The sequence below is a fragment of the Mesoplodon mirus genome (assembly GCF_964341445.2).
Source record: "Mesoplodon mirus genome assembly, chromosome: 7".
Lineage (NCBI taxonomy): Eukaryota > Metazoa > Chordata > Mammalia > Artiodactyla > Ziphiidae > Mesoplodon > Mesoplodon mirus.
The window spans coordinates 66,241,224-66,267,807 of NC_138983.1; the positions used below are offsets into that span (position 1 = coordinate 66,241,224).

Here is a 26,584-nt window from a genome sequence, read left to right on the forward strand (position 1 = left end):
GTGAGGAGTAGTTAACAAAAGGGCTTCATAGGAGTTGAGGGGGCTCACTGAGAAAGGTTGAGTGTGATGAGAATTGGGGAGGCCTTCTACTGCATGAGGTATAAAAATGGGTAATGGGGATCCCACAATAACTTTCTTGGTGGCCTTAACCAAAAGGGCAGAGACAGTAATTGTTCTAAGGCAAGAAGGGTATCTCCATGCCACAGGGTCCAGTTATTGGCTATAATACCCTATGGGTCAATGGTGGTCCCAGTGTTTTTGGATGAGTACCCCCAGGGCATTCCCTTCCTTTTCATATACAAAAGGAAAAAGAGAATTTGATAACTGGGATGTCCAAACACAGGCAGGTTCATCAAACTCTCCTTTAAGGCCTTAAAAGCTACGTTGTCTGGTTCTTCCCATCAAATTGGATTGGAGTTGTTATTGCTTAGTAAAACATACAGAGTTTTGGCCATAAAAGAGAAATTTGGAATCCAATTTTGGCAACAAACAACTAGCAGTTGGCACTAAGTTTTGGGTTTTTGGAAACTTAGGACACCACGAAGTCTATCTGGATCTGGGTGTGGCCCTTGTTCTGATATCAGATGCCCTAAATATGAAACCTGGGTTTGGGCAAACTGAATTTTTTCCTTGACAATGTTATGTCTCTTTAAGGCTAAAAGCTTTGACATATGGATGCTGTCTTCCGGTGAAGAGGCTTGAGAAGGAGAGCACAGAGATTTCTTTCACATGTTACAACAAAATAGAACTTCTAGGGAACTTTTTATCACCTGGATAAGCCTTCAGGATTTGTGAGAAATAAGTAAGGGCTGAGGCATTACTGCCCATGTGAATTGTTTTTCTTCCCAAGTGAAGTAAAAAAGGTATTGGCTAGGGGACTTCCCTGGTGGCGCAGTGGTTAAGAATCTGCCTGCCAACGCAGGGGACACGGGTTTGATCCCTGGTCTGGGAAGAACCCATATGCCACGGATCAACTAAGCCTGTGCACCACAACTACTGAGCCTGCACTCTAGAGCCTACAAGCCACAACTACTGAGCCCACGTGTCGCAATTACTGAAGCCCGTGCACTCTAGTGCCTGTGTGCTGCCACTACTGAGCCTGTATGCTGCAACTACTGAAGCCCACACGCCTAGAGCCTGTGCTCCACAACAAGAGATGCCACCGTGCTGAGAAGCCTGCGCATTGCAATGAAGAGTAGCCCCCTCTCGCTGCAAATAGACAAAGCCCGCGCACAGCAACAAAGACCCAACGCAGCCAAAAATTAAAAAAAAAAAAAGGTATTGGCCAGTTTCATCAACTGGAATACTAAAGAATGTACTGCATAAATCAATTACAGTAAAGAAATTGCTTTCAGTGGGAGTGGGTATTAGTAATGGATATTAGGAACAACAGGGTGTTGAGGGATAACAATGTTGTTTATTGCTCAAAGGTCCTGGACAAGCATCCACCCTTGGCCCTTAGGTTTTCTCACTAGCAAAATGGGAGTATTGCAGGGGCTAGTGCAAGGGATAATGATGCCTTGGCCCTTGTAATCTTCTATTATGGGCTTTATGCTTTGAAGAGATTCTTTCCTATAGAATATTGATTAATTCTGAGCAGAGGTTTTGAGAGATCTATTTGAATCTTGATGGGAGGTGTGCTGTGAATTTTGCCAATATCAGTTGGAGATTTTGCCCATAACAAAGATGGTAGCTAAATTGATAGGGACAAATTATCAGTGTTTCCAGAATCAGCTCTAGAATCATTAGAGATGGAGCAAATAAAAGATGTCAAGGGGTCATTTAATTCACCTGGTTTGTTACTTCAATGACTGCTCTCAAGTTCCAGAATTATTTCTACCTTTGCAATTTTTCTTTTTCTTTTTTTTTTTTTTTTTTTGCCGCACTGTGTGGCTTGTGGGATCTTTGTTCCCTGACCAAGGCCCTTGGCGATGAAAGCGTGGAGTCCTAACCACTGGACTGCCCGGGAGTTCCCTTTATGATTTTTTTTTCCACTTTGGAAGAAAGAAATTCCAGCATGATACTTCTCTAAGAAGTCTCAGCCTGATAGATGGATGGGGTTGAGGAGCTAAGGAGAAAAAGGCATGTATCTCTCAAAGGGCCAAACAAAAGGAAATAAGTTCAGGGAGAGGCATCTCTTGAGGTTGATTAGAGATCCCCACTATTTGAACTGTTTTAGTACTTCGAGGCAGGGGCTATTTCATAGTAGTGGAGTCAAGCACCGAGAGTGTGGCTCTGGTGTCAGTTAGGACTGGAAGAGATTCATACCCAATCTGGAGAGACGTTTCTCCAAGCAGATTAAGAGGGATGATTGGGAAGAGCCCCTGTAGTTTCTCAGAGCCCCATCATTGAGAATTGGGAGGACGTTGGAAAGACTTGTTAGAGGGCTGAAGGTGCCTAAAGCACTTAAAGGTATAACAATCTCTTTTCCAGTGTCCTAGCTTTTTGCAATAATAGCAGAAACTAGGAGGGTTTTGTTTTTGTTTAGGGGTTTTTATTTGCTGGAGTTGAAGAATTTTAGTGTGGTTTTTTTGGTTTTGTTTTTTGGGGTTTTTTTTGGCCACTCCACGCAGCTTGTGGGATCTTAGTTCCCTGACCAGGGATCGAACCTGGGCCATGGCAGTGGAAGCATGGAGTCCTAACCACTGGACAGCCAGGGAATTCCCTAGTGGTCTTTCTTTTAGGTGAATCATCTAGAGTGCAAGAGAGTAAGTTTGTCAGATTAACTAAGTCTGGAGTGGACATATTTTCCCATTCCATCCTGATCCTTTTTACTAGAAGGGAAAGGTCCTGGTTCAGCCCATTAATAAACATAGAGTTAAAAGCTACCCAGCTGGAATAAACATCTGAAGGAAGACCAGAATTTTCTTTAAAAGTAATCTGAAGTCAATTGTAACAGTCATGAACAGATTCATCTGATTTTTTTGTGCAAACCTAAATTTTGCTGCAATCAACAGGCTTTGGAAAAGGCCTAGGAGTTGCTCCATGAGGTTGCCTAGCAACTGTCCAAGCTTGATCGTATAATAAGTTAGCAAGCTGGTCTCCCAGTTGTGATTCTAGAGACTTTCAGGATTTTCCCAATTAGCAGTTTTCATGCAGTGCTGGGCCAGGCCTTTACCAACAAGCATATGAACTAACTGATTTAAATCAGAGAAACAAGGTTGACAAATTTGAAAGACTATATTAAATTCCTCAGCAAATCTGTGAAGATCTTCGGTTACTTTGGGAAAATATTTGACTGTGGCTCGCAGTTTAGCTTTAGTCCAGGGAATATAAGAAATTCAGGGTTTAGCCTCTGGATCCTCAGAAGGCTTAATTTTAAGGGGACAGGTTCTGATAAGTTCAGAGGAAAAAGGAGTGGGGAGGGTTTCAAAGAAATATGAAAGTTCAGCGAGAGAATTAGTAAGGGGGAGCTGAGGGTGTGGAGGAGGTGTGGGTATAGAAGTATAGAAGGGAAGGAGGAAGATGACACCAGACATGAAGCCTGAGCACAAGGAGCCACGGAAGAGGAGCATGAGGCTTCCGAAGCCACTTCATCTTTCTTTAACTGCTTGTTTGCTTCAGTTAATCTTAAAATCCTATTTTGCAGAGAGGCGATTTTAGGGTCCTGGTGATATTTGGAAGCCTCAAAATACCAATCAAAATAGGCATTTCATTCAGTTTTGGAAACCTTAGAGCTATGGGAGTCCAATTTGGTTTTAAGAAAATTGAGTCTGGGGATTTCAAATGTTCCCCATAATGCCCATTGGTATTCTTTTTTTTTTTTTAATTTTATCTATTATTTATTTATTTATTTATTTATTTATTTATTTATTTATTTATTTATTTATTTGCGGTACGCGGGCCTCTCACTGCTGTGGCCTCTCCCGTTGTGGAGCACAGGCTCCGGACGCACAGGCTCAGCGGCCATGGCTCACGGGCCCAGCCGCTCCGCGGCATGTGGGATCTTCCCGGACCGGGGCACGTACCCATGTCCCCTGCATCGGCAGGTGGACTCCCAACCACTGCGCCATCAGGGAAGCCACCCCCCATTGGTATTCTAAATGGTCTTTGGTTAAGTCAGTCCATTTTGTTAGAAATGCGTGTGAGGAAGGACAAATGAAAAAAGTTATATTCTATTAAACACAAAAATTCTATTCCTTGCAATTTGGGGTCCAGACTAGGAATATGACCAGTGGCATTTCATTTCCTTTCCTGAAATGAAGAGGACACTAGTAACTAGCTAGTGATGATTCAGGGACCTGGTACTTTGATAATATTCAAAGGATAATTTCAAAATATCAGAATGTTAGACACAGGGTGAAAAAAAAATTTGTGTTGTTCTTCCTAGTCACAATCAATTTAAACATATTGGTGTTACTAATAACCAAAAGATATTTTTATAACAAGGAAGAAATACTTAACTTCATTTATTTAGAATCAATAGAAATAGAATTATTAAAAGAGCTCTTAGATGAATAAAAGTAAAATCAAAATAATCAATTAAAATTGCCGCTACCACAGCTAGCAATAGATTACACATAAAGTTTGGTAATATTAGAAATATTGCCACTTAATCTTAATAGAGCTTGAAAACATTAGCAGCATGTAATGTTGTTGCCCTATGCTGTCTAGAGCAGTGCTCTGATCATATCTGTTTTCACTGGGGTTTAGCTTTAATTAATACATCCACATCAGCTTTGTCTGCTTCTCCAAGACTTTTTTGATGGTTCTCAACCAGGACATTGTCTTCCTTTTTTCGGGGTCTCTGGGAACTACCATCTCTGAAAGCTATAGAAGTTCCGAGAGCAACAAAGTTGTGCACATCCTGCAACTTCTTACGCAGCCATTCCAGTCTTTCCATGGAGCTCAGATGCTTGCCCAGGTTATGCATAAGCTGTATTTCACTCACAGATCTCTTCCTAGAGGGAACAGAATCAGAGAGGATCACTCCATTAGCTCCCCTCTTCCAAATCATAAAGCCAACCTTAAAAATCCAATTCCCATGCCCTCACCATGCAGAACAGGCTATGGTACTTACTTAACAGACTTCCCTTCCGATCTTGCAAGAAAACAAACTGCGAACATGACAACCATTACTTTAACCATGCCTTTTGCAGACATCATCTTCACTAAAAGAAAAAGCAAAATGGAGGCATTTAAAATATTTTTAATATTACAAACAATACAATTAAATTTATAGTAGTTTATATTTATAATCATACAACTTTGTACAGAGTGTGACAGTAACTAATTGGATTGTTTTTCATGAGAGACTTTTGGAATCAGCCTCTTTATTTTACAGTATATATAAGTATATATTATATATACAGATAATTAGTATATATTATGTATACACACAATTTGACTTAGAAATTAGACAGATTAGCTTTACTTTCTTAGGTATCTTTTTGAGAGTTCTTGTGCAAGTTTTAATATATGAATTTAAGCTACATGAAGAATGAAAAACTTTACTGTTTAGAATTTCCTCCCACATTTTGTGTTATGACTAAATACACATGAAGCTTGAAAATGGCTACTTCTTTCTTATTTATTTATTTATTTATTTATTTATTATTTTGGCTGTGCCGGGTCTTAGTTGCAGCACGCAGGATCCTCGCTGCAGCATGTGGGATCTTTAGTTGCGGCATGCGTGCAGGATCTAGTTCCCAACCAGGGATCCAACCTGGGCCCCCTGCATTGGGAGCGTGGAGTCTTACCAACTGGACCACCAGGGAAGTCCCTACTTCTTTTAATTAGGTAAATTGTCAACAGTGTTTGTTGACTTAGCAAATTTCTTTTTCATAAGTAAACTTCCTTTCAACGCAATGATAAACATAAATGCCAAATGAATAGGCTCTGATTTAGAGATTTTTACTAAATTAACACACAATTCTACCGTTAAAAAGAATGTGTCAAAGCATTTAAACATCATCTAATTAATTACTTGTTATATGAATTTAGAGCTTTGACTCCATATAAAATGCCTGTCTGTATCTTATCTTTTCAGCTTATTTTATTAACGATTTTGTTTGAGTATAATTTTTAGTACTTTCCTCTTTTGCTTTTAAGCTTTTCATCTCAAAATAGAAAAGTCTTACCGTAATCTGCATTTCAACAATTGCAAAGTCTTTTATCATAGACGTGCCTTTTCTTAATACTTAACGTTCTCCGTTTTAACATACACATAGGGTGGCTATGTACTCATATTTTAAAGGGAAACTGCATCATTTAGAAGTAGCATAAGGAGCATTATAATCTACTATATTTATTTTCACTGTGCAATATAAAGCTATTGAAGGAGGAACAAATGAATATTCTTCATTTTTGGTTTGTGTTAGAAACAATCATTGTAGCCAGAGGACAGAAGCTTTGGTGTCCTATTCTAGCTTTGTCACATTCATCAAACGCCTCTGCCTTGCTTCCTTGTTCTTAATAGAGAGATGAGGTTCTTACAAGAATGTCACTTTAAAAGCTGGAAAATCGTTGTAAAACATCCTTAAAATTCATGTACAGTTTTCAGAATAGAATATTAGAAAAGGCTTTATGTAAAGGGAATAAATATTCAGCAGTAAAACTGAGTTTCTCCAACTATAGTACACAGATTGAGCTCTCTATGAGGATATTCTGGAGGAAAAATGGAATTTTAGCTCAGACAAATAAATTTACATTGATTATTTAAATCAGAATTATTCATTTCTCATTAGGCTGTTTTATTTCAAAACTTTAATAAGATACCATTAAAGCACATCATGCCAAATTTTAATTATTTTTCATGTAATTTCAGATGAGTTTATAAAAAGCAAGGCCTCTCAAAAGACTTTAATCACAAAAATAAATGATTTAACAATATTTTGGTAGCATAAATTTATTTTTTATTGCAACATTTTTAGATTAAATTATCATTCAAACCCTCCCTTAACATTTTACCTTGAACGAGCAGCATGGTATTGTAGAAAATGGTACACATTAAATAATTGCTTGATCATAAAAAAGAACTCATATGAAATTTAAAAGAGAAAATAAAGATTACTCACCACACAATGTCTTAGGACACGATCTTCTTTCAGGTGTATTAGCAGTTGATGCTTTCTCAAAGTTGAGTAAACCTGAGAAAGCTGATGAATTGAGTTGTAGACCCTCAAATGTGACTTTTATGTATAGGTCTTCCACACACCAAGAGAAGCTTTTTTATTGTTACGGATGACGTCACTCCCAATTCTCTGAATTTTAACTATAGGATCAGAGCAGCACACACACTCCCATGGGGCGGTGCTCATTCCTCTTAAATTTTAGATAATTGGATATTAAAAGGAAAACAGTGTGGGGCTGGGAGAAGGATTTATGCAAAGATTTCTAACAAATAGTGAATTGTAATTCTGACTGGATTAGTAAATTTATATTACAAAAAAGACTGACTTCAGAGATTTATGGTAAAGTCATCATTTATTTGAAAGTAACATCTTTAAATAAGTATATTTCTTATAACCATAATATTGGCACAATTATTATGAGGATTATAATGAATCATATTACATTATGCTTACTTTACAAGCCATATTCAACCAATCCATATCATTCCTGATCATCTTTCCAAAAAATAGGTATAGTGCTTTTCTTAAAGGAAGTGTTAAAAATGTTTTGAGAATATGCTCTTAGTACATAATTAATTTGAAGGGCTTCAAAAGTGAAATTATTTAAAAATTCATTTAACTTACATTTTATCTTTTTATTTTAATTTGCAATAAAAACATTTGAAAAGCAGTACCTGTATGCCAGACTTTACATATATCATCCCAGTAAGTCTTCACAGCAATCCTTTAAAGTAAATACTATTATCTTCACATGAGGAAACTGAGGTTTGGAAAATGAAGAAGATGGAGTTCAACAAAGGTCTTTATGATTCCAGAGCTATTTTAATTCTTACTACCTCAGTTTCCCCTTAGAAATGTAGCCCTTCTTTGAACCCCATTCTTCCTGACTCTAATTTGCCTAACCCTTTGCAGACTCTTTGCCAGGAGTTGGGTCTTGTTTCTCATGTTCCCCACCTGGTGATGGAGGGCCTGCTCCAAAACCTAATAGAGGCAAGATGCCACCACCTGTCTAATTTCAAATATTGCTACAGCTTTGTCTCCATCTATCGATCAAAACCCCTTGAATCCCCTTGGTATATCTAGGGTTCGTTTAGGCAGCTTGCCTCCCAACTAAAGCCCCAGAATTGGATCAGTTCTCTTAGCTCTGCTCCTACCCAGGCTTCATGTTATCCTCTTTCCTGCTAACTCTTGCCAAGCTTTGATGCTACATCAAGTAAGAGCCAGTCCAAATTTCAAATACCTGTACAGAGGCTAGAATGAAAGATATGTGTTAGTGCTGCTCTGAGAAATCCTCTACACTGAGCAAATCTCATTTGGAGTAGTGTTCCAGGCTCCATTTCAGAAGTCTTAGAGACGAACTGCAACATGTCTGGAGGATATGAAGTAGGTTGGTGAAAATGTTGATAAACATGACATATCAGAAGGAGTTGAATCAAACTGGAAAAGTCTGGAAAAGAAAAGACTCGGGATGATGATGTAGCTGTTTTTAATTCTTTATAGGGCTTCTATAAGGAAGAAGGAATATCTTCTGTGGTTTAAGAAGGAAGGACTGAGTCCAATGGCTAAAGATTACAGGGAGGCAGATTTGGGCTCATCTTGGATACCGTAATTGTCAAAATAAAGAATCAATTACCTTCCTAAGTAGTGAGTTCCCGATCACTGGAAGTGTTCAAGTAGAAGCTGGGTGAGCATCTATCAGAGATATCATAGAGATTCATACAGAGCAGAGAGTTGAACTAGATAACCAATAGGTCCCTTTTGACTAAAAAAAAATCTATTGTTTTGATCCTTTAAAAGACCTCTTCTGATGCAAAGTCTAAACCTGATGTTTGTGTACTATTTTTTGTTATGCTCTGTTAAGAAGTAGAAGAACTGGAAAAATAAATGGTTTTATAAACACATTTTTTGATTGTTATTATAAAGCCATGTTTAACATTTTAATTTGGAGATTTTTTCCCACTTCTTTGGGTAAGTTCGATATAATTGACAGCCTTCCAGGAGTAATGCACACTGTTTTCACTGTCTTCCTCTTATTACAATTATTTAAGAATAAACTGCCATATTGAAGATAACCACATTATTAAACTAGTTTTACAGAAAAATAAAGAAAACAGACAAAGCTTATTCATTCAAAAAGTGCATTGAATATATACTAGATATCTGCCGGAGACTGTGTTAATCACTAAATGATTGAGACATGATCCTTGCCCTGAAATTTGACATATAAGTTGGAATATAATATAATAGGCATTATAATAGCCATATTAACAGAGGATTATAAAAAGCACAGAGAAAGAAGTGACTAATTTCCCTGTAGTTGTTGCAAGCTGTTTTCCTGAGAAGCTTAAGTATTCTCAAGGATGAATGAGTTTTCCATCAGAGAAGGTGAGAAAGGACAAGAAGGAACAGCATGTGCAAAGGCATAGAGGCAATGAAGACTGAATACATGCTAGTGGGAAGAGAGGGGAGATGGGTAATGACCCTAAAAAAGTAAGTATGGTACAAATTATGGAAGGCTTCTGTGTGTATGCCTAGGAGTTTTATCTTGTAGTCCTCTCTAAACGCGTGTGTGCATTAGTAATATTTTGTGTCCTTTGGATTTTGTAAAGTACTACTTTGACCTTCCCACAAAGAAGAGACACAGCTGCCAAGATCTGGCGCATAGTTTATCTGAACCATCAGCTTCTGGGACTGTAGACATTAGATAGAAGGAAACCATTTAGGAATAAGAGGGCTAAGGGCTATGTGGGCACAAGAGACTGATGTCAGAGTGACAGAAAAGAGCTGAGCATAGCTTTTTCCTTTGAAAAGCTCAGCCTTTCTTAGCGCTCTCAAGTTCTCTGAAGCTAGGGTCAGACAACCTACTGTATTCCTCCTCACATTTGGTAAGGATAAAGGGCCATGTGTTATTTCCCCTTGCATTATGGGAGGTTTAATTTGAGACTGATACTTTTTCCTTCTGTTTGCTCAATAGGAATTAGCATGGCTTTGGGGACTTAACCTCAAGAAGAAACTTCCAGCGCTGGGAAATCCAGCTATAGTTCTCCTAATTCCATGTTTTGTCAACAGATTAATTGGTGACTATCTTAACAGTTGACCTACTCTTTTGCTTTAAGCTCTCCTGTGGGTTATTGAGCTACTGAATTCTTAATCTGTCAGATACAATTTTCCTCCCTCCTACTCACCAGCCCCCAGACGTTTCTGTTGTTAGAGACAATGAGTAAAAATGTTTTAAAGGACAGCATATAATAACTGTTGAATTTTCCACTTGTTTTTTATAATATTCATTTCTTTATTTTTCTTTCTCCATAATCTTTATTGATGGATATTTCAAGTGTGGTTCTCTGATAGGCAGCGTTTAATAAGCCATTGATCTCTTTATATGTATAAGCTGTTATAAACCCTGGGATACATTATACCTGAGTAGCCCTTCAAAGATGAAATATGCAGCTACCTTCACAAATAAAATACTACTTGTTGCTTTTTGTCCATTCTATCAGTGAGCGTCCATCCCTGCCTGTATTCCTTCTCCATGTTTATGTGGAATGGAGGAGTGTTAAAATGACATGCACTGTTTTCACAGTTAGAAAAAGGCATCTCTGCAGGTGGGGACTGAGGGTAAAAAGATTCTGGATGCCTGGGATGAGAGAGTCCTTCTAAATACAGCAAGGAATGTCACAGTGTAAACCAGGGTGTCACTTGGGGAAGCCTTGGGATCTTTATTGATTGAAAAGATTTCTAGTTGTGCAGATGCCTCTGTAATTTTCTCATGATATAGGTAAGCACTGGAACAAGTCCTTGAGTGTTCCTCATTCAAAAGCCCCCTGAGATTTAATTGTACCCTCTGTTTCTTAAAGAAATGGAGGTGGGGGGGGAAAGTAGGCTTTGAGAGTTTTCATTTTTATTTTTGGAACCATAAGGAAGTTGGACAGCCATAGCAATTTAATGAAGAAGTAAAGTCTCACATTTTTAATGACCCTTTTCAGTGAGCTGACCAGACCACTGATGTCACTGCTAATTCTAAATATTCTTCTTTTATTGTCTCGTAAATATACTCAGACCAAGTGTTCTCATTTGGAGTATAGACAATATGTTTTCCTCAGTAAATGTGAATCTTCCCTTGGAATAGATTCTTAGTTCTGTTCCATTTTCCCATTACCCTTGTAGAATATTATATGCAATTTATGACATGAGAAAAAAAAATACAATGTCTTTCACATCCCTTCCCAATAGTCAACTGGAGCCAATAGTCTGTGTACCTTGATTCTTTCTTTATGTTTTAAAATAGTGTGGGGAAAATAAAGCAGGACAGGGGGTATTGGTTTCCCATTAGTGAAGCTTTAAGTCAAATGATCTGGGTGCTCAGAGTCTGAGTTAGGAATGCCAGCATGTCAATCCAAATTACCATTTCAATCCTACATAGTAAAGATTTGTTGAGCACCTAAAATCAGCCAGTCTAGAAACAGCAGCAATTTCCCTGCTCACAATCTTCTCCCTGAACTTTTTTTTCCTGTGATTTTTTTTTAAGTTAGAGCACCTTAACTTTTCAGATTTCAAATTCTACATCTCAAAGTAGAATACTGCCTTCCCTCCTTTTAGTTATGAGCTTTCAGAGATGAGCTATCATATGTGAAAATGTTTTGACTGTAAATGGCATTCAAAAAATGCATGTTGGGGCTTCTCTGGTGGCGCAGTGGTTGAGAGTCCGCCTGCCGATGCAGGGGACATGGGTTTGTGCCCCGGTCTGGGAAGATCCCAAATGCCACAGAGCGGCTGGGCCCGTGAGCCATGGCCACTGAGCCTGCGTGTCCAGAGCCTGTGCTCTGCAACGGGAGAGGCCACAACTGTGAGAGGCCTGAGTACTGCAAAAAAAAAAAAAAAAAAAATGCATGTTGAATCTAAATCTGAAAGGAAAGTGTCCCTTGCCCATTCTCTCACATGTGTCCACCTCATTCCAGGAGTCCCCAGTACTAAACATGGAGAGTGTTGAGCTCCTGGGCTCAATCTGCTCTCTTCCTCCTTCAGCCCAGCCCCCTGAAGTGCAAAGAATTCTGAGGCAGTAGGCAGTTATGATGTTCATAAATTCCATTTTGAATTTGCTAATTGCACAAAGAATTGTAAAATTTAAACTAAAACTAAGCATATCTTTCTATTGTTGGTAATAAAATGTGCTGAGTGTGACTGGAGAGTGGACTCCAATGCAAGTTAAACTGACGGGCAGCCCTAGAAGCTATGTTCTTCTCACATCCACCTAGCAGCACTATGCAGTGAAACGCTCAGTACCTGAATATGGAAGATGAGGGTAAAGGTTTGGCACTTATTATTTGCACAACCCAAGTCATTTTAGCACAGAACCTTAATTTCTACAGAAAAATAGATATGAACTACTCCACAGAGTTATTGTGAGGATCACATAGAATAATATATATGAATGCACTTTGTCAACTGCATACCTGGTATTGATTAAAATCACAACTAACAATAATAATTATTTTCATGGCTTTTCGGCCAGAACTGCCATCTTCCAGTGATTTGCCAAAATGACCAACACAAAGGGAAAGAGGAGGGGCACCCGCTACATGTTCTCTAGGTCTTTTAAAAAACATGGAGTTGTTCCTTTGGCCACATACATGCAAATCTACAAGAAAGGTGATATTGTAGATATCAAGGGAATGGGCACTGTTCAAAAAGGAATGCTCCACAAATGTTACCATGGCAAAACTGGGAGAGTCTACAATGTTACTCAGCATGCTGTTGGCATCATTGTAAACAAACAAGTTAAGGGCAAGATTCTTGCCAAGAGAATTAATGTGCATATCGAGCATATTAAGCACTCTAAGAGCCGAGATAGCTTCCTGAAATGGGTGAAGGAAAATGATCAGAAAAAGAAGGAAGCCAAAGAGAAAGGTACTTGGGTTCCACTGAAGCGCCAGCCTGCACCACCCAGAGAAGCACACTTCGTGAGAACCAATGGAAAGGAGCCTGAACTGTTGGAGCCCATTCCCTATGAATTTATGGCATGATGGGTATAAAGAAAATAAAAGACCTGGACTGTAAAATAATAATATTAATAATAATTATTATTATTATTTTCATGAATCCTGTTAAGGTCATATAATTCCAATTTGTAGCTTTCTGTGTCCCCATTTTAAGCTGATTGCATGGCATTTCAAACATCACAGAGATGCTCTAAAGGCTTAACCTAGAATGCTATTGACTTCATCTTTCAACAATGAAGAGAATCTTCAGCATGGCCTAACTCAACAAACTGTCCAAAAGAATGATCTAATGAGTGCAAAGAGAGGCATGAAAATGAGATTCTATATTTCCCTGCCAGGGACATTCTCCAGATTTCCAGTAAAGTATGGAAAGTCACTGTGAAACAATTCCAAACATACTCATGTGGCTGGTTATTTTACAAAATCAATTAGAGGGAAGGTGATAGTGGAAAGAGCACTAGATTTGGAGTTAGAAGACCTGAGTTCAGATCCTGAAATCACTAGGGTCACCAGTTTCAATAATAAAAACACAGAATACCAGTCAACAATAATATATTCTATATTTAAAGTTTTATTAAGAGGGTAAATTTCATGTTAAATGTTTTTTCCACAATTAAAAAAAAAGGAATTAGGGAATTCCCGGGCAGTCCAGTGGTTAGGACTCAGCACTTTCACTGCCAAGGGCCTGGATTCAATTCCTGGTCAGGGAACCAAGATCCCTGTGCGGCTTGGCCAAAAAAAAAAAAAGAAGGAATTAAAAAAACCCCACAGGACAAGAAATTAAATTTGAATTCTTTCTAATTACCTATGCAAATGCACACTGAGATTAAAAAAATATTGCAAGGGAAGGGACATATGTGTAGTAAAAATTATTTGAGTTTATCTGAAGTAAATATCTGAATTCCGTACCTCTTCCTTTATTTCCCTAATGACTTGGTTTTTCTTAATAGTTCCTATTTTGTAGAATTTGCTTATCAGGTTTTTTGCAGTTACAGTCTATGTTCCAATTACATTGTTACATAGCTTCTACAGTGGCCACATCCAAATTATTTCATTCTTTTCTGGACTGAACATACATTAATGTGAAAACATGCTCAAGATTATCATATGAGCGGGTATCCTGAACATGTACTGGAATAAAATCAACTCCAAGAACTGCTCTTCAAATTTGATTTGTTGAAGCACATAATATCATCTTTCATGGTATGAACTGCTTTTCCCTTTCTTCAGAATTACATTTCATCTCTTGATCAATGACTCTTTAAATTGTTATCCACCGACAAAAAAGAATATTGTCACCAATTCCAATTCCCCTCTTCTTCAACACTGTACATGATGATTTCACTTGTTTCCATGCTGGATAAGTATTTAGGACTATCCATGTAAAAGAATCAAATTCTTCAAGGGATGAAATCCATTGGAAAAGATAGCTATGGCAAGTGTCATAATTACTTTCCACTTCAAGTTGGAATTTTTTTTCCCATTCATAAGTAGTGTTATCCCTTTTAAGAACAGGTACTTAAAGGGAAACACTTTTCATCAATTCTTTCTTATTGAACATATTTTAAAAGTTCCTATAAACAATGGAGCACTTTAATAACACTGCTGCTCTTTTTTCAATTTGCATAATCTGACTGCCAAAGAAATATTGAAAACTGTGAACAAGTAATAAGGCTCCATTTAATGGAGTATCTAAAAAGTCAACAAGAATTTTGGGAACGTTTTCTTTAAAAAGTATTTTAATGCATCAAGTAAACTGAGGATTCTTTAACTGTGTTTGTGAAAGAGAAGTCAGTGGGCTTTTAAATGTGAGAGAATTGGATAATACTGAATGCCAACAAAATTACAAAAATCATTTAATCATCCAGTTTGAACAGGATAAATATTGAACTATGTTTTGTTTTTTTTAACATCTTTATTGGAGTATAATTGTTTTACAATGGCATGTTAGTTTGAACTACGGTTTTTAACTAATAAAAATGTATCAGGGGGCTTCCCTGGTGGCGCAGTGGTTGAGAGTCCACCTGTCAATGCAGGGGACACGGGTTCGTGCCCCGGTCCGGGAAGATCCCACATGCCTCGGAGCGGCTGGGCCCGTGAGCCATGGCCGCTGAGCCTGCACTTCCGGAACCTATGCTCCACAACGGGAGAGGCCACAACAGTGAGAGGCCCGTGTACTGCAAAAAAAAAAAAAAAAAAGTATCAGTATTGGCTCATTAATTATTAAAAGTGTACCATATTAATATAATATGCTAACTATAGGGGAAACTGTGTGTAGGGGTGGGTTTATGGGAACGTGCTGGGCTACCTGGTCAAATTTTCTGTAAATCTAAAACTCTTCTAAAAAATGAAGACCAATGGGCTTCCCTGATGGCGCAGTGGTTAAGAATCTGCCTGCCAATGCAGAGGACATGGGTTTGAGTCCTGGTCTGGGAAGATCCCACATGCCGCAGAGCAACAAAGCCTGTGCACCACAATTACTGAGCCTGCGCACCCTAGAGCCTGTGCTGCGCAGCAAGAGAAGCCATCGCAATACGAAGCCCGCGCACCACAACGAAGAGTAGCACCCCGCTCGCCGCAACTAGAGAAAGCCCACGCACAGCAACAAAGACCCAACACAGCCAAAAATAACTAAATTAATTAATTAATTTAAAAAAATGAAGTCCATTATTTACTTATTTATTTATTTGTTTGTTATTATTTCTTTATTTTGGCTGTGCTGGGTCTTCATTGTGGCGTATGGGCTCTTCATTGCAGGCTTCTCTAGTTGTGGCACCCAGGCACTAGAGCGCATGGGCTCAGTAGTTGCAGCATGTGGGCTTCTCTCTAGTTGCGGCACAAACGTCTAGTTGCCCTGTGGCATGTGGGATCTTAATTTCCTGACCAGGGATCCAACCCGTGTTCCCTGCATGGGAAAGAGGATTCTTTTTTTTTAATTTTTTAATTTTATTTTATTTATATTTTTATACAGCAGGTTCTTATTAGTTATCAATTTTCTACACATCAGTGTATACATGTCAGTCCCAATCGCCCAATTCATCACACCACCACCGCACCTCCCTGTTGCTTTCCCCCTATGGTGTTCATATGTTTGTTCTCTACATCTGTGTCTCATTTTTTGCCCTGCAAACCGGTTCATCTGTACCATTTTTGTAGGTTACACATACATGTGTTAATATATGATATTTGTTTTTCTCTTTCTGACTTACTTCACTCTGTATGACAGTCTCTAGATCCATCCACGTCTCAACAGGTGACCCAATTTCGTTCCTTTTTATGGCTGAGTAATATTCCATTGTATATATGTACCACATCTTCTTTATTCATTCGTCTGTCGATGGGCATTTAGGTTGCTTCCGTGACCTGACTATTGTAAATAGTGCTGCAGTGAACATTGGGGTGCATGTGTCTTTTTGAATTATGGTTTTCTCTGGGTATATGCCCAGTAGTGGGACTGCTGGATCATGTGGTAATTTTATTTATAGTTTTTTAAGGAACCTCCATACTGTTCTCCATAGTGGCTGTATCAGTTTACATTCCCACCAACAGTGCAAGAGGGTTCCTTTTTTCCACACCCTCTCTAGCATTTGTTGTTTGTAGATTTTCTGATGATGCCCATTCTAACTGGTATGAGGTAGTACCTCATTGTAGTTTTGATTTGCATTTCTCTAATAATTAGTGATGTTGAGCAGCTTTTCATATGCTTCCTGGCCATCTGTATGTCTTCTTTGGAGAAATGTCTATTTAGGTTTTCTGCCCATTTTTGGATTGGATTGTTTGTTTTTTTAATAGTGAGCTGCGTGAGCTGTTTATATATTTTGGATATTAATCCTTTGTCCGTTGATTCGTTTGAAAATATTTTCTCCCATTCTGAGGGTTATCTCTTCGTCTTGTTTATGGTTTCCTTTGCTGTGCAAAAACTTTGAAGTTTCATTAGGTCCCATTTGTTTATTTCTGTTTTTATTTCCATTACTCTAGGAAGTGGATCAAAAAAGATCTTGCTGTGATTTATGTCAGAGTGTTCTTCCTATGTTTTCCTCTAAGAGTTTTATAGTGTCCGGTCTTACATTTAGGTCTCCAATCCAGTTTGAGTTTATTTTTGTGTATGGTGTTAGGGAGTGTTCTAATTTCATTATTTTACATGTAGCTGTCCAATTTTCCCAGCACCGCTTATTGAAGAGACTGTTTTTTCTCCATTGTATATCCTTGCCTCCTTTGTCATCGATTAGTTGACCATAGGTGCGTGGGTTTACCTCTGGGCTTTCTATCTTGTTCCATTGATCTATGTTTCTGTTTTTGTGCCAGTACCATATTGTCTTGATTACTGTAGCTTTGTAGCATAGTCTGAAGTCAGGGAGTCTGATTCCTCCAGCTCCATCTTTTTTCCCTCAAGACTGCTTTAGCTATTCAGGGTCTTTTGTATCTCCACACAAATTTTAAGATTTTTTGTTCTAGTTCCATAAAAAATGCCATTGGCAATTTGATAGGGATTGCATTGAATCTGTAGATTGTTTTCGGTAGTATAGTCATTTTCACAATATTGATTCTTCCAATCCAAGAACATGGTATATCTCTCCGTCTGTTGGTATCATCTTTAATGTCTTTCATCAGTGTCTTTTAGTTTTCTGCATACAGGTCTTTTGTCTCCCTAGGTAGGTTTTATTCCTAGATATTTTATTCTTTTGGTTGCAATGGCAAATGGGAGTGTTTCCTTAATTTCTCTTTCAGATTTTTCATCATTAGTGTATAGGAATGCAAGAGATTTCTGTGCATTAATTTTGTATCCTGCAACTTTACCAAATTCACTGATTAGCTCTAGTAGTTTTCTGGTGGCATCTTTAGGATCCTCTATGTATAGTATCATGTCTTCTGCAAACAGTGACAGTTTTACTTCTTCTTTTCCAATTTGTATTCCTTTTATTTCTTTTTCTTCTCTGATTGCCATGGCTAGGACTTCCAAAACTATTTTGAATAATAGTGATGAGAGTGGACATCCTTGTACTGTTCCTGATCTTAGAGGAAATGCTTTCAGTTTTTCACCATTGAGAATGATGTTTGCTGTGGGTTTGTCATATATGGCCTTTATTATGTTGAGGTAGGTTCCCTCTATGCCCACTATCTGTAGAGCTTTTATCATAAATGGGTGTTGAATTTTGTCAAAAGCGTTTTCTGCATCTATTGAGAAGATAATATGGTTTTTATTTTTCAATTTGTTAATATGGTGTATCACAATTGATTGATTTTCATATATTGAAGAATCCTTGCATACCTGGGATAAATCCCACTTGATCATGGTGTATGATCCTTTACATGTGTTGTTGGATTCTCTTTGCTAGTATTTTGTTGAGGATTTTTGCATCTATATTCATCAGTGATACTGGTCTGTAATTTTCTTTTTTTGTAGTATCCTTGTCTGGTTTTGGTATCAGTGTGATGGTGGCCTCATAGAATGAGTTTGGGAGTGTTCCTTCCTCTGCAATTTTTTGGAAGAGTTTGAGAAGGATGGGTGTTAGCTCTTCTCTAAATGTTTGATAGAATTCACCTGTGAAGCCATCTGGTCCTGGACTTTGGTTTGTTGGAAGATTTTTAATCACAGTTTCAATTTCATTACTTGTGATTGGTCTGTTGATATTTTCTCTTTCTTCCTGGTTCAGTCTTGGAAGGTTATAGCTTTCTAAGAATTTGTCCATTTCTTCCAGGTTGTCCATTTTATTGGCATGGAGTTGTTTGTAGTAGTCTCTTAGGATGCTTTGTATTTCTGTGGTGTCCGTTGTAACTTCTCCTTTTTCATTTCTAATTTTATTGATTTGAGTCCTCTCCCTGTTTTTCTTGATGAGTCTGGCTAATGGTTTATCAATTTTGTTTATCTTCTCAAAGAACCAGCTTTTAGTTTTATTGATCTTTGCTATTGTTTTCTTTGTTTCTATTTCATTTATTTCTGCTCTGATCTTTATGATTACTTTCCTCCTACTAAATTTGGGTTTTGTTTGTTCTTCTTTCTCTAGTTCCTTCAGGTGTAAGGTTAGATTGTTTATTTGAGATTTTTCTTGTTTCTTGAGGTAGGCTGGTATAGCTATAAACTTCCCTCTCAAAACTGCTTTTGCTGCACCCCATAGGTTTTGGACCATCGTGTTTTCATTGTCATTTGTCTTTAGGTATTTTTTGAATTCCTCTTTGATTTCTTCAGTGATCTCTTGGTTATTTAGTAACATATTGTTTAGCCTCCATGTGTTCGTGTTTCTTACGTTTTTCTCCTTATAATTGATTTCTAATCTCATAGCGTTGTGGTCAGACAAGATGCTTGATATGATTTCAGTTTTCTTTAATTTACTGAGGCTTTTATTTGTGACCCAAGATGTGATTTATCCTGGAGAATGTTCCGTGTGCACTTGAGAAGAAAGTGTAATCTGCTGTTTTTGGATAGAATGTCCTACAGATATCAATTAAATCTATCTGGTCTATTGTGTCATTTAAAGCTTGAGTTTCCTTATTTATTTTCATTTTGGATGATCTGTCCATTGGTGTAAGTGAGGTGTTAAAGTCCCCCACTATTACTGTGTTACTGTCAATTTGCTCTTTTAGAGCTGTTAGCAGTTGCCTTATGTATTGTGGTGCTCCTATGTTGGGTGCATATATATTTATAATTGTTATATCTTCTTCTTGGATTGATCCCTTGATCATTATGTAGTGTCCTTCCTTGTCTCTTGTAATATTCTTTATTTTAAAGTCTATTTTATCTGATATGAGTATTGCTAATCCAGCTTTCTTTTGATTTCCATTGGCATGGAATATCTTTTTCCGTCCCCTCACTTTCAGTCTGTATGTGTCCCTAGGTCTAAAGTGGGTCTCTTGTAGACAGCATATATATGGGTCTTGTTTTTGTATCCATTCAGCGAGCATGTATCTTTTGGTTGGAGCATTTAATCCATTCACGTTTAAGGTAATTATCGATATGTATGTTCCTATGACCATTTTCTTAATTGCTTTGGGTTTGTTTTTGTAGGTCCTTTTCTTCTCTTGTGTTTCCCACTTAGAGAAGTTCCTTTAGCATTTGTTGTAGAGCTGGTTTGGTGGTGCTGAATTCTCTTAGCTTTTGCTTGTCTGTAAAGCTTTTGATTCCTCCATCAAACCTGAATGAGATCCTTGCTGGGTAGAGTAATGTTGGCTGCAGGTTATTCCCTTTCATCACTTTAAGTATATCATGCCACTCCCTTCTGGCTTGTAGAGTTTCTGCTGAGAAATCAGCTGTTAACCTTATGGGAGTTCCCTTGTATGTTATTTGTCATTTTTCCCTTGCTGCTTTCAATAATTTTTCTTTGTCTTTAATTTTTGCCAATTTGATTACTATGTGTCTCAGCGTGTTTCTCCTTGGGTTTATCCTGTATGGGACTCTCTGTGCTTCCTGGACTTGGGTGGCTATTTCCTTTCCCATGTTAGGGAAGTTTTTGACTATAATCTCTTCAAATATTTTCTCAGGTCCTTTCTCTCTCTCTTCTCCTTCTGGGACCCCTATAACGCAAATGTTGTTGTGTTTAATGTTGTCCCAGAGGTCTCTTAGGCTGTCTTCATTTCTTTTCATTCTTTCTTCTTTATTCTCTTCTGAAGCAGTGAATTCCACCATTCTGTCCTCCAGGTCACTTATCCATTCTTCTGCCTCAGTTATTCTGCTATTGATTCCTTCCAATGTCATTTTCATTTCAGTTATTGTATCGTTCATCTCTGTTTGTTTGTTCTTTAATTCGTCTAGGTCTTTGTTAAACATTTCTTGCATCTTCTCGATCTTTGCCTCCATTCTTTTTCCGAGGTCCTGGATCATCTTCACTATCATTATTCTGATTTCTTTTTCTGGAAGGTTGCCTATCTCCACTTCATTTAGTTGTTTTTCTGGGGTTTTATCTTGTTCCTTCATCTGGTACATAGCCCTCTGCCTTTTCACCTTGTCTGTCTTTCTATGAATGTGGTTTTTGTTCCACAGGCTTCAGGATTGTAGTTCTTCTTGTTTCTCAGAAGGTGGATTCTTAACCACTGGACCACCAGGGAAGTCCCTGAATTCCATTAATTTTAAAAATGTTCATGGAGGTATCGCAGGCCAAGATAAATAAATGAGTGGTAATTTAAGCAAAAAAAAAAAAAGTTTAGGAATTAAATTGAGAATTAGAGTGGTGACAATACAGCAAAATTCAGTCAAATAAGATTATTTTGATCATCTATTATCACTTTCCACAGCACTTCATATTATACATTGTGTTATTTGGTTCTCACAGTATCTTTGAGGTAAACATTATTCCTATCTTTTAAGTGAGAAGTTGAAGCTTGGACTTATGAAGTTACCTGTTCAAGTTTACTCAGCTAGTGAGGGAACAAGGTCTGAATTTAAATCTATGTCTCTTATATCCATGGCTTTTCCCGCAATGTCAGATTACAGAGAATAAAGGTGAGTAGAATGGAAGAAAGGAATTCAATCCAGAACATATCTGCTAAGGTGCTGGAAGGGATGGTATTATAGAGAAGGTCAGGCATGAACCTTGACCTTGACGAATGTTTGTGCTGGGGGGGAGACAGACAAATATGATTTACAATAATACCAGGACCACTGGAGTGGGAAGGAGAGGCAGATGTAGGTGTTTAATGTGCACACAACCTCATTCCTGCTAGTGGTAAAAAGTTTCAAGGTCAGACTCCTACACTTAAATGCAGTCTCTGCAGATTTGAAGATTACTTCTTTTTACCTGAGGGAACACTGAAGGATAGGCATCTTGTTTTCTTTTCAGGTGTAAATAAGATGACACTGACAAGTGATAAAGCTGACAATCTTTTTTCTAGTATAAAGATTTCTGCCTATAGTTTTTCAACTGTAAGTGCTTTCCTTGCCACTAAATAATTTAGCTGGCAGTTTGATTTTAAGCTTGGATTCAGCAAAATACTTATATCTTTCATTAGTCAGAGTTCAATAATATAATAATAGTTACACTTATAGAGCCCTTACTATATGCCGGGAACTATTCTAAGTGCTTTATAAACATTATATCTTTAATCTTTACAACAGTCATAAAATGGGACTATTTTGACAACTATTTTACAACTGAGGAATCTGAAACATAAATAGGTATAAAACTTGTCTGGGGTTATCAAACTATAGTGGCAGAGACATGATTTGGACACAGGAGTATGACTTATAATAATTATGGTATATTTGAAACCCAGCAGGACTCTGTGGGACCCTCCTGGGTACAAATACTTTCTGTGTCTCCCATTTCTTGTTTGTAGGAAATAGGCTTCATTCAGCCTCCCTGACCTTCCCTGAGTTCCAAAGGGCAGATTCAAACAGTTGCTAATCCGGGAAGGGAGGGAATGCAGAAACAAAGGAGGAGCAGTCAAGAAATAATAGTTTGGTGATAAAGCAGGGTCCTGGTTCCCCCTCAAGAGATATACATAACAATATCTTTGCCATATTCTGCAGGAACTAAGGCCCCCACCCAGGTGGAGGATGGTAACTTCAAGCTGAGCACAAGATTCCTGGAACAGCACTCTGTTACCTCAGTACCAACCAATCAGAAGAAAGTCTGCATACAGTGGAAGATATCAGAGACTCTGATCCCCTCCCCTGCAATTAACTTCCCCTTTTTCCCTTTAAAAACCTTCATGGTCAAGCAGAATCTTTGGAGTTGGTTCTTGAACACGAGTCCTCCTTCTCCCCTGTTTGCTGGCCATCTGAATACAGCAACCTTTCCTTTCCAACCAACACTTGCTCTCTCTCTTTTTTTTAAATGTTATTTCCAGTGTACTTTTTTTTTTTATTTATTCATTTATTTTTGGCTGCATTGGGTCTTTGTTGCTGAGCATGGGCTTTCTCTAGTTGCCGCGAGCAGGGGCTACTCTTCATTGCGGTGCTCAGGCTTCTCATTGCAGTGGCTTCTCTTGTTGCAGAGCACGGGGTTTAGGTGTGTGGGCTTCAGTAGTTGTGGCACGTGGACTCAGTAGTTGTGGCTCGCGGGCCCTAGAGCGCAGGCTCAGTAGTTGTGGCGCACGGGCTTAGTTGCTCCCCGGCATGTGGGATCTTCCTGCACCAGGGCTTGAACCCATGTCCCCTGCATTGGCAGGCAGATTCTTAACCACTGTGCCACCAGGGAATTTCCACTAAGTGAGATTTCTTCCTGGAATGCACAGATGGCTTAACATGCAAAAATCAATTAATGTGCTGTATAACATTAACAGAATGAAGGTGGGAAAACCGCATGATCATCTCAATTGGTGCAGAAAAAGCATTTGACAAAATTCAACACCCTTTCATGATAAAAACACTCAACAAACTAGGAATATAAGGAAATTACCTCAACATAATAAAGGTTACATATGAAAAATTCACAGCTTACATCATACCCAAGATGAAAGACAGAAAACCTTTTCTCTTAGAATAGGAACAAAATAAAGATGCTGGCTTTTGCCACTTTTATTCAACATAGTACTGGAAGTCCTAGCCAGAGCACTTAGGCAAGAAAAAGAGATAAAAGGCATCCAAATTGGAAAGGAAGAAGTAAAATTATCTCTGTTCACAGACAACATGTACATAGAAAATCCTAAAGATTCCAACACACACACACACACACACACACAACCTGTTAGAGCTAAGTTTCAGGATAGCAAATCAACAACACCAGTTGCATTTATTTACACTAATAAAGAACATCCTCCCCCATTAAGAAGACAATTCCAGGGCTTCCCTGGTGGCGCAGTGGTTGGGAGTCCGCCTGCCGATGCAGGGGACACGGGTTTGTGCCCCGGTCCGGGAAGATCCCACATGCCACGGAGCGGCTGGGCCCGAGAGCCATGGCCGCTGAGCCTGCGCGTCCGGAGCCTGTGCTCCGCAACGGGAGAGGCCACAACAGTGAGAGGCCCGCATACCACAAAAAAAAAAAAAAAAAAAGACAATTCCATTTATAATAGCATAAAAAGAATAAAATACTTAAGAATAAACATAACCACGGAGGTGAGAGACTTATATACTTGTATAGTGATAACTACAAAACATTGCTGAAAGAAATTAAAGACACCAATAAATAGAAAGACAGCTCAAGCTCATGGATTAGAAGACTTAATTTTTATTTTTATTTTTTTTTGGCCATGCCGTGTGGCTTGCGGGATCTTAGTTCTCCAATCAGGGATCAAACCCGGGCCCTTGGCAGTGGAAGTACAGAGTCCTAACCACTGGACCGCCAGGGAATTCCCAAGAAGACTTCATATTCCTAAGCTGTCAATACTACCCAAAGCAATCTACAGATTCAGTGTAATCCCCATAAAAATCTCAGTCGTGTTTTTTTGTAGAGATAGAAAAATCCGTCTAAAATTCATATGGAATCTCAAGGGACCCTGGAGTAGGTAAAACAATCTTTAAAAAGAAGAACAAAATTGAAAACAACATTTCATAATTTAAAAACTTACTACAGATCTATGGTAATCAACATAGTGTGTTACTGGCATAATGACAGATATGAAGACCGATAGAATAGAATAGAACAGAGCCCAGAAACAAACCCTTGCATACATGGTCGAATGATTTTCAACAAGGGTGCCAAGATAATCAATAGGAAAAGGACAGTCTTTTCCACCTTACACCATATAAAAAAATTAACTCAAAGGACTTCCCTGGCGGTCCAGTGGTTAAGACCCTGCCCTTCCACTGCAGTGGGTGTGGGTTCGATCCCTGGTGGGGGAACTAAGATCCCACATGCTGCACAGAGCAGCCAAAAAAAAAGAAAAATTAACTCAAAATGGATGGAAGACTTAGATGTAAGACCTAAAAGTATAAATCTCTTAGAAGAGAACATAGGCCAAAAGCTGCACAACATTGGATTTGGCAGTGATTTCTTGGATATGACACCAAAGGCACAGGCAACAAAATAAAAAACAGACAAATTGGACCTCACAAAAATTTAAAAATTTTGTGCATCAAAGGACAACAGAGTGAAAAGTCAACCTGTGGAATGGGAGGAAATATTTGCAAATCATATATGTGATAAGAGATTGATATCTAGATTAGAAAAAGAACTCCAACAACAACAAAAGAACCTGATTTTAAAATGGGCAAAGGACTTGAATAAGGAGTATTTATTACTTCTCCAAAGAAGACATACAATTGGCCAATAAGCACATGAGAAGATGATCTACATCAATAGTCATTAGGGAAATTCAAACCAAAACCACAATGACATACCACTTCACACCAATCATTATAGCTATTTAAAACCAAAATCAAAACCAAACGCAGAATAGAAAGTAATAAGTGTTGGTGAGGATGTGGAGAGATTGGAACCCTTATGCACTGTCAGTGAAATGTAAAATGGTGCAGCTGCTGTGGAAAAAGCATGGTGGTTCCTCAAAAAATTAAACATAAACTTACCATATGATCCAGAAATTCTACTTCTAGGTATACACCCAAAAGAAATGAAAGCAGAGACCAGAACAGATATGCGTACACTCATATTCATGGCAGTGTTATTCACAACAGCCAAAAGGTGGAAACAACCCAAATGTCCATCAATAGATGAATGGATAAGCAAAATGTGGCATATGCATAGTATGGAATATTATCCAACCTTAAAAAAGAATGAAATTCTGACACATGATACAACATGGATAAACCTTGAAGACATTATGCTAAGTGAAATAAGCCAGACACAAAAGGACACATGTATGATTCCAGTTATATGAGGTACCTAGCATAGTCAAAATCATAGAAATGGAAAGTAGAATAGTGGTTGCCAGAGGCTCAGAGGGTGGGGTGGGTGAGGAGTTGTTAGCAGATACAGAATTTTAGCCTGGGAGGATGAAGTTCTGGAGAAGGGTAGTGGTCATGGTTGTAGAACAATGTGAATGTACTTAACACCAGTGAACTGCACACATACAATGGTTAAAATGGTAAGTTTTATGCTATGTATATTTTTCCACAATAAAAAATAAAACCAAAAAATTAGTTCAAGTCACTCAGTTAAAGGGATTTCTAAATTTAATTTAAACTTTCTAAATTAACCCCTTCCCCTTTTTCCTCTCCAAGATGGTATCCAGGGGCATAGTTGGAGGGGTCTGGCCTACTTGATCCTGTGACACTGGTGAGTAAAATGTCCTGTACCTAAGTTGGTCCACGCACGTGCACAACCTGCCATCTATTCAGATACAGTTGGTTCATTCCCGACCTTTGGCATGAAATTTTGGTCTTCTTACTCACTTAGTTTCCAGTGACTTCTCCTTGCTGGTTTAGTTTCTCTTGTCTCTAGGTATTACAGTTTCCACTCCCAGATTCTGTCACAATCTCCAACCAGGCCTTGGCCTGTCCTGTCCACTGTTCATGACTTTGCTGCTACATCATCTTACTTTGCTATTGTGAGCCCATGCCAGAACCACTGGTCCTCAACTCAGAGTACCCACCACAGGGGAACCCAGGGAACATGAGAGAGCAAATTGAAAGCTCTCTCTACCTGAGAAGGCCACTCAACTCACTTAGCTATGCTGCACCTT

General features: G+C 38.4%; 2 protein-coding genes across 2 annotated transcripts; one reads left to right on the plus strand and one right to left on the minus strand.

Moving 5' to 3' along the window:
• Window positions 1-4,639: 4,639 nt before the first annotated feature.
• On the minus strand, window positions 4,640-7,214 carry PTH (parathyroid hormone; the record flags this gene model as incomplete). Its single annotated transcript, XM_082627931.1, has 3 exons — window positions 7,157-7,214; window positions 5,021-5,111; window positions 4,640-4,901 (listed from the first exon to the last, which is right to left on the minus strand). The coding sequence occupies exons 2-3, from the start codon at window positions 5,104-5,106 to the stop codon at window positions 4,640-4,642; spliced, it is 348 nt and encodes a 115-aa protein (XP_082484057.1). The 5' UTR covers window positions 5,107-5,111; window positions 7,157-7,214.
• A 5,376-nt stretch (window positions 7,215-12,590) lies between these two features.
• Window positions 12,591-13,096, plus strand: LOC309807919 (large ribosomal subunit protein eL21-like; the record flags this gene model as incomplete). Its single annotated transcript, XM_082627930.1, has 1 exon — window positions 12,591-13,096. The coding sequence occupies exon 1, from the start codon at window positions 12,614-12,616 to the stop codon at window positions 13,094-13,096; it is 483 nt and encodes a 160-aa protein (XP_082484056.1). The 5' UTR covers window positions 12,591-12,613.
• Between the last annotated feature and the right edge of the window lie 13,488 nt (window positions 13,097-26,584).